The sequence below is a fragment of the Phocoena sinus genome, chromosome 13 (assembly GCF_008692025.1).
Source record: "Phocoena sinus isolate mPhoSin1 chromosome 13, mPhoSin1.pri, whole genome shotgun sequence".
Lineage (NCBI taxonomy): Eukaryota > Metazoa > Chordata > Mammalia > Artiodactyla > Phocoenidae > Phocoena > Phocoena sinus.
The window spans coordinates 45,487,980-45,502,866 of NC_045775.1; the positions used below are offsets into that span (position 1 = coordinate 45,487,980).

Consider the following 14,887-nt stretch of genomic DNA (forward strand, 5'->3'; position numbering starts at 1 on the left):
GGGCAGTCAAAGTGAGGTCTCTGAGAGGGCAGAAACCTCAGTGCATTTTAGAAGGCCACAGCTGGCCTCTTTGCTGGCTGCCAAGGCCATAAATGTGTGGCACTCACTGTACTTGACAGCTAAATGTGTGCCATCAGCACCCACAAATTAGAGACAATGCTGTGGAAACCCTGAGGGGACCAATAGTTGGTGATTCTCTGAATAGGAACAGAAAAACACAGCACAGTTAATTTATTAAATGAAGAGATTTTTCCTTGGTCACTTAACATTTATCAGCACTGTGTTTTATTCATTTTTCTTTAATGCAAAGATGGCCTGAAGAATACTTAAAAGTAATATGTACAAGATCATTGTCCTTTGCCATTCCATAAAAAATTGTTTTCACAACTGTGAAAACATGTAAGGAATGTATCCATAACGGAATTCCTGTTTCTGTTATTTCTTTATACTTGTTAACGGCAACATGATTTTGGTAAAAGAATTCAACTTTACAAAAATTAGTTTTATTTTCAAAATTTCTACATAAGGCATTTATATTAGAGGGAAGGGAGGACATGGTTATCAAGTAACATGACTTCTGTCAATAGAATTTTCCAGTTTACATTCTCATTCTTTAATTTTTATTCATTGAACCTTCTTACTGTTTTTTAAAGCCTACCAGTGGATCATGTTGCTTAAATAAAAATACCTGAAAGATATACGCACACAAAGCAGACTCAGATTTACAGCAGAAATAATGGACTTGGGTCTTGTTCGAGAAAATATAATTCACCCATCCATCCAGCCATCCATTCAATATTTATTGAGTCTATGAAACTGATAGGTAAAATATGCTGGAGTTAAGAGCGTGTATTAGTGTATTATGATCGTGTTGGGTGCACACAGTTCATGATTCAATCTTTCTCTGCATAGTTACTGTAGCAATTCTCTGACAGGCATGTAAGTAGCCAAAATGTGGCTAGAGAAGCTAAAATAAAGAGCAATTTGAAATTATCCACTGTGTTAAAAATTGACTAACAGAATGAATTCTGGAAAAATACATGGGGTGGTTTACCTAGGCAACCACAAAGAAAAGAGAAACTATTATATCACCAAGGAAGTTCAGTAAGCCATCTGATTACAATATGAGAAATCACTAGTTTCTCTGTATACCAGTTTAAAAGCATGATGATTAAAAAGCATCTTGTTCAAAACAGCAAGAAAAATAGAACATATCTAAGAATAAACTTACCAAGAAATATACAGGACCTGAATTTAAGCAAACAAAATTTTAATGAGGAACATAAACACTTGAACAAAAGTAGACAAAACTGTTACTTTTTTAAATACAGTTTTCTTGAAGTTTAATAATTTTTCAAAGTAATTCAAGATCAGTCAAGAGAATGTATTTCTTTTTTCAAAAAAGACATAGCTTAAAAAAAAAAAAAAGACATAGCTTGGTTTAAATCACTGTACTTGGTTTCTAAATGGGTTTTTAAAAATAATTTACATAGATTTCTTTTTTGTCTTGCTTTATGAGAAATACTGATCAGCATATTGCTTCTTTGAAAAGGGGGGTCAAATCACCCAATTCTTTGTGAGAAATAAATTATTAATTATTGACTTCACTTTATTCATAATCAATACTCTACTCATAAATACTTTTTTTTTTTTTTTTTTTTGAGGTACGCGGGCCTCTAACTGTTGTGGCCTCTCCCGTTGCGGAGCACAGGCTCCGCACGCGCAGGCTCAGTAGTTGTGGCACACGGGCCCAGCCCCTCCACGGCATGTGGGATCTTCCCAGACCGCGGCACGAACCCGTGTCCCCTGCATTGGCAGGCGGACTCTCAACCACTGCGCCACCAGGGAAGCCCCATAAATACTTTTTATTCATAAATATTAATGAAAAAGTAAAAGGAATATTGAATAATTTAAATACATATAACAAATTATTTTTAAATTTTTATTTTATATTGGAGTAGAGTTGATTAACAATGTTGTGTTAGTTTCAGGGGTACAGCAAAGTGATTCAGTTGTACATATACATGTATCTATTCTTTTTCAAATTTTTTTCCCATTTAGGTTATTACAGAAGACTGAGCAGAGTTCCCTATGCTATACAGTAGGTCCTTGTTGGTCATCTATTTTAAATATAGCAGTCTGTATATGTCAATCCCAACCTCCCAGTTTATCCCTCCTCTGCCCCCCCCCCCCCCAGCCACCTTTTCCCTTTGGTAACCATAAGTTTGTTTTCTAAGTCTGTGAGTCTATTTCTGTTTTGTAGGTAAGTTCATTTGTATCTTTTTTTTTTTAGATTCCACATATAAGTGATATCATATGATATTTATCTTTCTCTGTCTCAGTTACTTCACTTAGTATGATAATCTCCAGGTACAACCATGTTACTGCAAATGCATTATTTCATTCTTTTAATGGCTGAGTAATATTCTGTTGTATATATGTACCACATCTTCTTTATCCGTTCATCTGCTGATGGACATTTAGGTTACTTCCATGTCTTGGCTATCATAGACAGCGCTGCAATGAACATTGGAGTGCATGTATCCTTTCAAACCATGTTTCTCTCTGGATATATGCCCAGGAGGGGGATTGCTGGATCATATGGTAATTCTATTTTTAGTTTTTTAAGGAACCTCCATACTGTTCTCCATAGTGGATGTACCGATTTACATTCCCACCAACACTGAACCTCACTTTTCCCCACAACTTCTCCAGCATTTATTGTTTGTAGACTTTTTGATGATGTCCATTCTCACCAATGTGAGGTGATATCTCATTATACTTTTGATTTTCATTTCTCTAATAATTAGCGATGTTGAGCATCTTTTCATGTGCGTTTTGTTCATCTGTATGTCTTCTTTGGAGAAACGTCTATTCAGAGCTTCTGCCTATTTTTTGATTGGGTTGTTTGTTTTTTTGATATTGAGCTGCATGAGCTGTTTACAGGTTTTGGAGATTAATCCCTTGTCAGTCGCATCATTTTCAAATATTTTCTCCCATTCTGAGGGTTGTCTTTTCATTTTGTTTATGGTTTCCTTTGCTGTGCAAAAGCTTTTGAATTTAATTAGGTCCCATTTGTTTATTTTTGTTTTTATTTCCATTACTCTAGGAGATGTATCAAAAAGATATTGCTGTGATTTATGTCACACTGCTTTTCCTATGTTTTCCTGTAAGAGTTTTATAGTATCAGTTCTTACATTTAGGTCTTTAATCCATTTTGAGTTTATTTTTGTGTATGGTGTTAAAGAATGTTCTAATTCATTTTTTTACATGTAGCTGTCCAGTTTTCCCAGCACCACTTATTGAAGAGACTGTCTTTCCTCCACTGTACAATCTTGCCTCCTTTATTGTAGATTAATTGACCATAGGTGTGTGGGTTTATTTCTGGGCTTTCTATCCTGTTCCATTGATCTATATTTCTGTTTTTGTGCCAGTACCACACTGTCTTGATGGCTGTAGCATTGTAGTATAGTCTGAAGTCAGGGAGCCTGATTCCTCTGGCTCCATTTTTCTTTCTGAAGATTGCTTTGGCTATTCGGGGTCTTTTGTGTCTTCATACAAATTAAGACTTTTTTGTTCTAGTTCTGTGAAAAATGCCATTGGTAATTTGATAGGGTTTGCACTGAATCTTTAGATTGCTGTGGGTAGTAAAGTCATTTTGAGAATATTGTTCCAATCCAAGAAATGGTTTATCTTTCCATCTGTTTGTGTCATCTTTGATTTCTTTCGTTAGTGTCTTATAGTTTTTGGAGAACAGGACTTTTGTCTCCTTAGGTAGTTTATTCCTAGGTATTTTATTCTTTTTGAGGTGATGGTAAATGGGGTTGTTTCTTTAATTTCTCTTTCTGATCTTTCATTGTTAGTGTATAGGAATGCAAGAGATTTTTGTGCATTAATTTTGTATCCTGCAACTTTACCAAATTCATTGATGAGCTCTAGTAGTTTTCTCATCGCATCTTTAGGATCTTCTATGTATAGTATCATGTTGTCTGCAAACAGTGACAGTTTTACATCTTTTCCAATTTGGATTCCTTTTATTTCTTTTTCTTCTCTAATTGCCATGGCTAGGACTTCCAAAACTATGTTGAATAAAAGTGGTGAAAGTGGACATCCTTGTGTTGTTCCTGATCTTAGAGGAAATGCTTTCAGCTTTTCACCATTGAGAATGATGTTAGCTGTGGGTTTGTCATATATGGCCTTTATTATGTTGAGATATGTTCCCTCTATGCCCACTTTCAGGAGAGTTTTTATCATAAATGGGTGTTGAATTTTGTCAAAAGCTTTTTCTGCATCTATTGAGATGATCATATGGTTTATTATTCTTCAATTTGTTGATGTGTATCACACTGATTTGCAGATATTGAAAAAATCTCCTGGTCCGTATCTTCCCGGACCAGGGCACGAACCCACGTCCCCTGCATCGGCAGGCGGACTCCCAACCACTGTGCCACCAGGGAAGCCCTTTGTTGATGATTTTTGCATCTATGTTCATCAGTGGTATTGGTCTGTAATTTTCTTTTTTCCTGGTATCTTTGTCTAGTTTTGGTGTCAGGGTGATGAGGGCCTCAGAATGAGTGGGAATGTTCCTTCCTCTGCAATTTTTTGGAATAGTTTGAAAAGGATAAACTTTTCTCTGTTGATAGAATTCACCTGTGAAGCCATCTAGTCCTGGACTGTTTGTTGGGAGTTTTTAAATCATGGTTTCAATTTCAGTACTTGTGATTGGTCTGTTCATATTTTCTATTTCTTCCTGGTTCAGTCTTGGGAGATTGCACCTTTCTAAGAATTTGTCCATTTCTTCTACATTGTCCATTTTATTGGCATACAGTTGCTTGTAGTAGTTTCTTATGATCTTTTGTATTTCTGTAGTGTCCACTGTAACTTCTCCTTTTTCATTTCTAATTTTATTGATTTGAGTCCTCTTTTTTTTCCTTGATGAGTCAGGCTAAAGTTTTATCAATTTTGTTTATCTTTTCAAAGAACTAGATTTTAGTTTCATTGATCTTTTCTATTTTTTTCTTTGTCTCTATTTCATTTATTTCTGCTCTGATCTTTATGATTCCTTTCCTTTTACTAACTTTGGGTTTTGTTTGTTCTTTCTCTAGTTGCTTTAGATGTAAGGTTAGATTGAGGAAAGAACCTCATTTTAGATGCCTATGTATGCACTCCAGTATCTAGAATATACCTTGCGTGCTACTTAAATACTTATTGAATTAATGGGTACTATTGGATTATGTGGTTCTTTTACACATTAACAGGGAGTGGGAAAAATATATATCTCATTCCAATCACATCCTCACTAATTAGATAAAAATTTGTGTAAAAATTTGTGACCAGTTATTTTTTGGCTAGGAAAACTCTTATGTCTGCCATTTCCAGACCTGAGCCACCCCTATCAAAGGCAAGGGCAGCACATGAAGAGTGAGGTCTTAGGGCTTGCCAAGCAACAGATGACGAGAATACTCCTAGGTGAGTAGGCACGTCAGGCAAGACAGTTCCTAGCAACATGGATGACATGTGTGGAGCCATGGCACAGAGTGGCCCTCCCCCGACACACACACACACACACACACACACACACACACACAGTGTAAACAGAGCTGACTCACCTAACAGCATGACCATTCTGCTCCTACCAGTGGTGTAAATTCCTCCTTGGCCATAGGTCTAGCCAGTGAAGAAGTTCTTGGTGGTGTTGAAGATCAACTACAGGTAGATAGTCAAGCTCTCAACTAGTTAAATACACAGAGCTCAGGTGGATTAGTCATTGCAGCTTTGATGTCCACTAGTCCAAGTCCTGGACTCAGTGGTTCAAGTTCCTCTCTTATTCTTGCTGGAGCCCATTCAAATATGGCTTTCACTCCACCAACACTGTTCTTGTCAAGGTCATCAGTGACCCCTGTGTTACTAAACACAATGGTCAATTCTCAGTCCTCACCTTACTTGACCTGCTGGCAATGTTGCCCCAGTTGATCTCTCCCTGTTCCCAGAGGGCGTCATTTGACTCTCAGGACACAATGCTCTCCCAGTTTTTCTCCTACCTCACTGGATGCTTTCTTTTTCTTTGCTGGTTCTTCTTCTACTTCCTGAGCTCTTAACATTGGGATGCCCTACAGTGCAGTCTGTGGACCTCTTTCCTTTTCTATCTACATTCATTTTCTTGGTGATCCCATCCATTCTTATGGCTTTCAATGCTATCTACAGACGAATTCCAAATTTCATCTCTCCAGACTCATAGATCCAGCTGCCTACTCAACATCTCATTTAGATGTTTAACAGACATCTCAAATTTAACATTCCATAACTGAACTTCTGATCTTTCCCCCAAATCTGCTCTTCTCCCAGTCTCTCCATTTCAGTAAATGACAATTCCATCCTGTAGTTTTTCAAACCAATTGTAGTTTTTCAAACCAATAACCCCAGTATCATCCTTCAGTCTCCTCTTTTTCTCACACCCACATCCAATCTGTCAGCAAATCCATTGACTATACCTTCACAGTATATCCAGAATCTGATCACTGTCACCACCACCACTGCTCCTACCCTGGGCAAGTTACTTAACTCTTCTGTGTCTCTTTCCTCATCAGTAACTTAGGAGGACTAATGGACTATAGCTTACAGGGTTAATGTGTGGATTAAAGGAGATAGTGTATGTAAAGAATTTAGCACAGTGCTGAGCAAACAGGTAGTGCTTCATAAATGTTAGCTTTTATTTCTATTGGCCTTTCTTTTCTAGAAGGTTTCAAGGAGATTTGACTGGTAATGTTGAAGCCATCAGCCGTTTTCATAATAACTGAACTTCATTCTTCAACACATGCAATTTTGCTTTTTAAGATTTCAACTAAATGAGTTGAAGAAAAGAAAATGTTGCTGTGCTGATGGCTTAGCTTATGAAAAAGAATTTAAAAAAAGCTCACCTTACCCAGAAAAATTGTCACAAATAAGAATCAAAAAGGGGGTTAAAACTACTATTTGTAAAATAAATAAGATACAAGGATGTAATGTACAGCACAGGGAACATAGACAATATTTTATAATAACTTTAAGTGGAGTGTAATCTATAAAAATATTGAATCACTATGTTGTACACCTGAAACTAATATTGTAAATCCACTATATGCCAATAATAGAGTTAAATAACACAAGGGCAATCTTGAATCATTGTCATTCTTCTCCAGCCTGATTAAGAGTAATTTTCAGCTAGTCAGACAACTTTAGCTTAGAAAATATTCTTAATTCAAGGTTATGTGAGATTGTTACATATGATACTGCACAGCTGTACACAGCACTAGCTTCACAACCTCAAAGACTTTTGGGGATATGAGGAAACTTGTAGACTGTTTCTACAACTGGGATAACAGCCATCATTTGTATAAAACTGCCTCCTATTATTATTAACCTGTAGTCCCACTTAATCTGAAATGCCAACTAATTATTAGTAGGTAGAAAGATTCTGGAAAATCCTTAACAATATCTGAGGTGTTAGCAATTACAGTAATCTTGGAATTTATATGAAGCATCTAAGTACCAAATATATAAATTATCACTTATTAGTGATATGTATAAATTAGACACGATATCACTAATAAGAAAAAACACTATATAAGCAGAAAAGGTTTCAGAACATTTACTCTGTCTCTTTAATGCACTTTGGTTTTTGAATAGATAAGGAAAATATTCATCTAATTTTATTTTAATGTTTAAATAAAGAATCAATGTGATTTTTCCCACATTCTTTCATTCTTTCTCATTCTGCACATACATATATATAATCTACCATGTGCTGGGTAAGGAGAAAAACTCATGGTGCATTGTTTTTCTTCTTTATAAAAATATTTTTATCCTTTTGCATACAAGAGCTAGGTAGTAATGGCATCGGATGTTTTAAGAGGAGGGAAATAACCCCAATATGAAATCATCCAGAGTTGACTGTGCTTAATTTGTCATTAGCTTTTCTTTGTCCACATTTAATTATATGTTAAACTCTGTGGTATCCTGATATAAAATTTTCACGTTGTACAAATCATGTATATATTTCACATTATATGCAGAAGTTACTTAGTAAACATAAACTCCCATTATTACTCATCGTGGGATCATTTTAGCTAGTCTATATATACTTAAATGCTAATTTTTATTTGTTTATTTTTTGTAGGAAGTCCTGGCTGAGCAATGTTGGAAGTCCTAGTTCTCGCATCGATCGCACGACCTTTTCCAATGAAAAAACCATCTCTAAACTTGAATACTCTAATTTTACTATTCGATACTAATAGGAGAAAAATTAAAATTGTAACGCTCATACTGCACAAAAGACACTATGTATTCTTAAGTCTATATACTACAATGATAGTAGCAGAGTAGGGTAAAAAAAAGGAACTTTCTGTTCTGAAAGCTACAACATTATATGTTACTAAAAATACCTGACACTGAAATAGTTTTGCTCAAATATGTTTTTAACAAGCCAAAACTTAGCGTTCTAAAATTTAAAATGTCATTACAAAATATTTAATATTAATATTTTACTATATTTAAACTTGTCTCTTGGAATCTTTAATTCTAATATTATGGCATACATGTTATTTGGCTGGACATAAAATAAAGTTAACCATGTAAAAATTATTTTTAGGTATTGTTGTCTGAATTGCATTCTAAAATCTCTGAATAATAATTTGTTGTTAAAGTTGAATAATTTGTTTAATAACAACAACAACAAAATAACCAGTAGTTAGATATAAATGTATATGATGATCAGCATCGCCCTAAAATCAATAGTTTCAAAAACTCTGGTTAAATGAGAACATGACTCAGTACTTCGGTTGGAAGTACTTAATGCTTTCTAGGAACTATATTGTTCTGTACAGTGAACAGACGAGTGAAGAACCCACACTGGTAGTGTAGCAAGCTACAAGGTTTATATCCACAAACACCCACAATGGATGGCCTATGAACCAGAAAAGGAACTGAGAGTCTAAATAAATCATACTATCCCCCAAACTTGGCCTATCATCCAGAGATTTTCACATACAGTTGATAATTAAGCAACATAGTATTTTAAGGGGAAGGTTTATTTCTATACTACAGAATTATACTCTGGAAAATGGGAGACCTTTAACTCAAAATACTGGGGAATTTCAAATTTGTAGGTATATACTTACATATTCCTTCAATGATTTACAAGTTTTTATAACAATGTCCATTAAAACAAAGGTTTACCTGGAATTTTATACATAAAGCAAGTGGAAAAGAACTAGAATGATTGAAATCGGGGTCTGTGGAGCCCTGCACACTTGGTCTCAGTTTTCCCTCCCGCATCTTGTCCTCAGCAATCGTCCAATAATTTCAAATGCCCTGGGAATACAGGCTAGAAACCACCATTCTGTATCTATGGAACAAATCTCTATTGCTACACTCCATGGCATACAGAAAGAATTCAGGCCTCTCTTCTCTACCTGCTGCAAGATTAGAATTAAGGAGATGAAGCACGGGCTGACTTTTCTTCACTTGAATGGTTAATTCGATGATAATATTGATATCAAATGTATACACGCAGACAATACAACTTTAGGGAATGACATTTTTTTTTAACTTTCCAAATACACTTAAAGGAGTAAAGAACTTTCCTACATTTTTAATACCATCACCACGTAAAGGAGACTCAACGGTGTTATTCGTTTGGGTTTTCCTCTCCCTGTATTTCCCCACTCCTGATTCAAGGAAGGTCGACAAGTCTTTAGCTCCTTTACCTCAAGGAGGGTTTTGGTGCCAGATTCCCTGAAGACGACTTTCCTTCCAAGGTTTCATTTTAAAGGGAGCATTATGCTGTGAGTTGAGGAGAAAGACAAACACTATGCCTTTAGCAGGTAAAAGAGAAGCAGAAGTGGCAAGAGCCAAGGGGACAACGAGATTATCCAAGACTTTGGAAAGGGACCAAAGGCAATGGATTTCCCAAGAGATGGAGACCTGTGCCTTTCTCCCCAACAGCACCTCTGGGGAACAGCCAAATCTGAGAAGGAAACAGCTGTGGTCCACCCAGAGAAGCTAGATCCCAAGCCCAGGGGCTTCCAGTCCTAGCAAGATTCCTATCCCCAAAAGTGCTGCAAAGCATCCTGACTACAAGGGACCATGGTGGCTTGGATGGTAGTCATGGTAACTGGTATGGACAAGAGACTAGAGAAGTCTTTCCTGAATGTTCTCTCTACATTAGGCCCTTTACATGATCCTTTTGAGAGAGGGTACAAAGCACCAGGGATGAAAGACTTAACTTCTCACCTCCCAGACACGATGGGACTTGAAGCAGGCTCAATTTGACTTATGGAAAATAAATAATTTCTTGCACAGCCAAGTTGAAAATAAAATCTATATCTCTACACATAGGAAGGCCAAATGATTTCAGAAAAATATGATCTCAGAAGTGACACCAATATGTCACTTTATTACCCTGATTTCCTCTGGTAGTTCCCTTCCCCAATCTCTTTATAAGAAAATCACACTTTACTGGCACAATCTTCTAACTGCACAAAGTGAATCACATTAGTCAAGGTTGCTTAATGATTAATACATAACTAAGTTCTATTACGGGATGAAAAATATTGTAAATAATGATTAAAAATGGGTGTTCATAAATGGATAGAAAGCAAGAGAAAAAAAAGGTAAAGCAATCTCAAAAATGTGTTGAGACCAGATAGCACATCTGAACAGTAAACTTAATGTGTCACATTTCATATTGAACTTACACAGGGACTTTTAAATTTACATATCATGTTTTAGATAATAACAAACCTTGACAGGTTTAATTTTGCCAGAATTAGGCATTTTAAAAACCAACTAAGCAAAAGATGGGTCTCTACTTCAATGACTGTCAGCCAGGAGTCTCAACACCCCACATGCCCACAACCTCCTCAAGAAACAACACATCAAAATTAGGGGTATATGATTTGTTAAAGCATGTAACTATTTTTCATGTTTATAAAAATATGCCTCTCTTTTTAAAAAGCTAACTCAAGAAGTAAAGCACTTGGCTGGAGGGAAGATGCAAAAGACAGACTCTTTAGCAGTCTGGGTGCACAGAAGCAACAGGGGTATAGTAGAAACAGGAGATTTTTCTATTAAGAAGACTGTGGGCTTCTAAGCTTGAGAAGAAGCAATTCAACTTTCATGTGAGGCTGGGAATCTCTAGGTACAGGGGAATTCCCTGCAGCCTGAAGAAGGCTTGTGCTTCAAAAGTAGGTGCTTATGTTAACAAAGAGCACAGAAGCACCGAAGGGGGAACTAAGAGGTGCAGGGTGGATATGGCCACAACACCCACTAGTTTGACTTTTCTGGAAGTTGGTCACCATTTTCACAATGAAATATTTTTAACTTTGTCTATCGAAGGAATCTTTCAGAAGCACCTGTCTCTAAACTCATAAAGACAACAGAAAAAGCAATCCAATTCCAAAATTTAGCTTGTATTTGGAAATATATAGTCCACAAATATTTTTCATATAGTACTTCTCCCTGGCCTCCATTAATACAGACATCAAAGAATGTTCGCTACTTGTTAAAAGGATGAGATTTTCATGTCAGGAACTAATTTTGGGAACTGAATATAGGCAGTGTGGTATGGTAGAGGATATTCTGTTCTAGGAATCAGAACACCTGCATTCTGGGCCCAGCCCACCCATTAATTAGCTGTGTGCCTAGGTGCCCTCAGTGGCAAAGTCAAGAATTAGGACTTCTCCCAGGATTCCAGTAAGACAGAGACCTCCCAGGAAGTGGTACCAGGAGAACTACAGAAAGGCAATGAGGAAGCTGGGCAGCCAACAGTCCCAATCAGACCAGTCCTACTCTCATCTCTTTCCTATATTAGGATTCTCCATAAGACATATTTTGAGAAGAATTCTGCCTCAAACAAAAAACTGAAAAGAAACAAAAACAACACAGACACTGAATTTAGCATCCAGGGTCTTTTCTAAATTTTTATAAATGCTAAACTCAAATGCATTGCCCATTCTCTTGATTACTTTTGTCAAGCCAGTGTGGTAGGTATACTTTACCTGTAGCCATTTCCATTTTTGTGACAACTGAGCATTGAAAATAAATTTTTCTTTTTCATAGTGGCCTCCATAAAGGTCCATGATGACTAAAATATTTCTGAAAGTGATTTCTGTTGCCTTTTGTTTCTATTTTGATGTTACCAGAATTTTAAAAATATGCAAGAGAAAATACAAATATATAATTAGTGGCTTAATTAAAAAGTGTTTTATAAGCATATCTTGAAGATTTTAACTTAACATTTAGAATTATGTGTAAAAAGGTAATTTCCCTCTCTTAACCAGGTTCAAGTGGTTTTGAATAAAACCAAAGTCTGATGAAAAATTTAAAATTTTAGAATTTAAAAAGTCTAGTTACTGTGTGATCTCATTAGCAGATTTTTCTGTAGAAAGTGGGTTCTTCCCTCTTACTAGAGAGCAAGATTTATGCTTTCCTCCTCCACTGAAAGGACAGTATACCTTCTTGGCTGGATGTCTAAGATACTTCTTTCATCCTTAAACTACATTTTTCTTTCATTAGTTTTATTTTCCATGTTGCCACAATGAACTGTTCAAGAATCAGTGAATACAAGTTTCCAATGTGGTATCCTTTTTTTCCTTCTAGTTTTTTACAAATACTAGAAGACACATAGAGAAAGAGAAGATGCAGGAAATTCATTGTATTGGAAATGTGGTGTCTGTTTCAAAACAGTTCTAAAGATCAAGGATCACAGTCAGTCATTTGACCATTTGCAAGTATTAAAGCAGAATTTCCACTGAATTCAGTGCATATTAATCTGGATTAAGAACATGCCTGCAATATTTAACCAGGAAATTGGCATAAAATGGGTAGATGGTATGCACCATTATTTCTGAGCTGCTGTATCTACAACAATCAGAAAAAGATGAGACAAAAATCCTTCTCCTCAGGTATTATTTTCCAGGGTAGGAAAAGAAGAATCAACCCTTCTCTCCCTTCTCTGAACCCAACTACTATTCTTTCTCCACTGATTGGGATAATAAAACTAAATCACAGCACACAGGGGAGAGAAGGAACAGGTAGTAGCCAATTGGGTAGTCCCCTTACTTAAAGCATGGAAGCCAAGGCAAGGTAGCTCTGTAAGTGTTCCTTTTGTAATTATTCATACTTTATACCTTATTTTATATATCCTATATCTATGGTGTATTTCATAATTTTTTTAAAAATTTAAGGTTCCTGAAAATCTCAACAACAGCAAAATACTGGATTAGGGCAGATCAACCATTCTAAGGTTTTAGATCTGAGAGGGATAAACTGTCTGTTGGCAAATGCCAGTGTATAACCAAACTCTCCTCATTAAAAGATGAATAAATGGGGAAAAAAATCATCTTGAAATTCAAAACAGCACTACAGCCAAGGTAAATGGAATAATACCCCTTAGAATCAGAGGAAGTACCTATCTCTAAAAGTTATTTATTATAGGAAAAAATAAAATTTCAGGAAACATCTGCATATGTCCTCAATAGTGTATAATGAAGGTTGATCTTTGAAAGAAGAGCAGGGAGCCACAGGGGAGAATTCGTTCAGATTAAAATAAAATATATGGATTAAGGAAAATTAGTTGAAATATAAAATTCCATTCTGGAATTAGTAACTGGTAAATCTCAACAGTGATACAGAGCTGTGATTGTCAAACCCAGCTGATTATCAGAATTACCTCGGGAGCATTTTAAATAGACTTATTTATTACTAGGCTCCACCCCATACCTAATGAATCAGGATCTTCCAAGGGTTTTGTCCCTGAATCTGCAAGTTTAAAAATGTCCCCAGATGATTTTGACAGTCTGGCAGTTTTAGGAAACACTGATAAAGAGAATAATCTAAAAAGTTCATCAGGAAAAAGAGATGAAAATGTGAAAAAGAAAATTATTAATTTAGAAGAAAGAGAGCACTTATCTAACCCATCAATAAATCAATGATAGAAATTCATCAGGAAAAAGCAGAATAATTGAAAGAGAAGGAAAAATCAGTTATGATAGAAGAAAACTTTCTTAACGTATATAACTATAACCTATACAGTATAAAGTTATACAGTTAGGAACAACTTAGGTTTTAAGCAAAAGTTACTGAAAATCAGCCCATACATAAAGCATGGCTAAAAAATTAATTATTAAGATAAACAAAAAACCTCTAGCATTCACTTTAACAAGGACCTAATTGCTGCCCAGTAACTGTTCTGTTTCTCTAACCCATTCACTCTCCCACCCTCTTAGACAACCATTTCACACCTACTCCTCACTCAGCCTTGGCTTTGATTTCTATTTCCAGCAGGAGAGAACTTCCCCCAAGCTTCTACCATTGCATTTACCTACCTACCCACATTTGTGCCCAAGTACTTCCTCTACCTTCCTGCCTGTTACCATAGGCGAATTGTCTGGACACCTGGATGCCATAGCCGCAAGGATGCTGCTCCTACCATTCTCACTTCCGCACCATCAATTTTTGTTTCCTATTGAATGAGTCTCTCCTACCCGTCTACACACATGCTGTTATTTGTTCCTCTCTTGACTCTTCCAACTACGGCCACATACCTCTTCCAGTTATGGATAAACTCCTGGAAAATAGTTGTCTACACTTGCTGGAATCCAATCCCTCCACTCTCAAATCTGTTTCCATCATGCTTTTGCTCCCCCACCTGTTAACACTCCTCATATTATCCCTAATGACTTCAGTTCAGCGTTTCTAACTCCACTGGGCAGTTCTCTGTCCTCCTCTTTACTTTAACCCATCAGTACTTGTTTTCACTTGGCTTCCTGGACATCACACTTCCTTGATTTTTCCTTTTACCTCATTATTCACACCTTTTCAGTCTTCTTTTGTGTGATTCCTCCTCATT

The 14,887-nt window shown here is 36.2% G+C and overlaps 2 protein-coding genes across 2 annotated transcripts in view; one reads left to right on the top strand and one right to left on the bottom strand.

Annotated features, from left to right (window-relative positions):
* Nucleotides 1-6,101, bottom strand: part of TSPYL6 (TSPY like 6) — a 35,298-nt gene extending 29,197 nt beyond the window's left edge. Inside the window, 1 exon segment of the mRNA XM_032653306.1 lies at nt 6,042-6,101. Coding sequence (XP_032509197.1) covers nt 6,042-6,101 — 60 coding nt within the window.
* Nucleotides 1-8,619, top strand: part of ACYP2 (acylphosphatase 2) — a 165,162-nt gene extending 156,543 nt beyond the window's left edge. Inside the window, exon 4 of the mRNA XM_032653679.1 lies at nt 8,156-8,619. Within this exon, the coding sequence (XP_032509570.1) occupies nt 8,156-8,270 (115 nt within the window). The 3' untranslated portion in view covers nt 8,271-8,619. The remainder of the gene's footprint in view (nt 1-8,155) is intronic.
* The last annotated feature ends 6,268 nt before the right edge of the window (nt 8,620-14,887 follow it).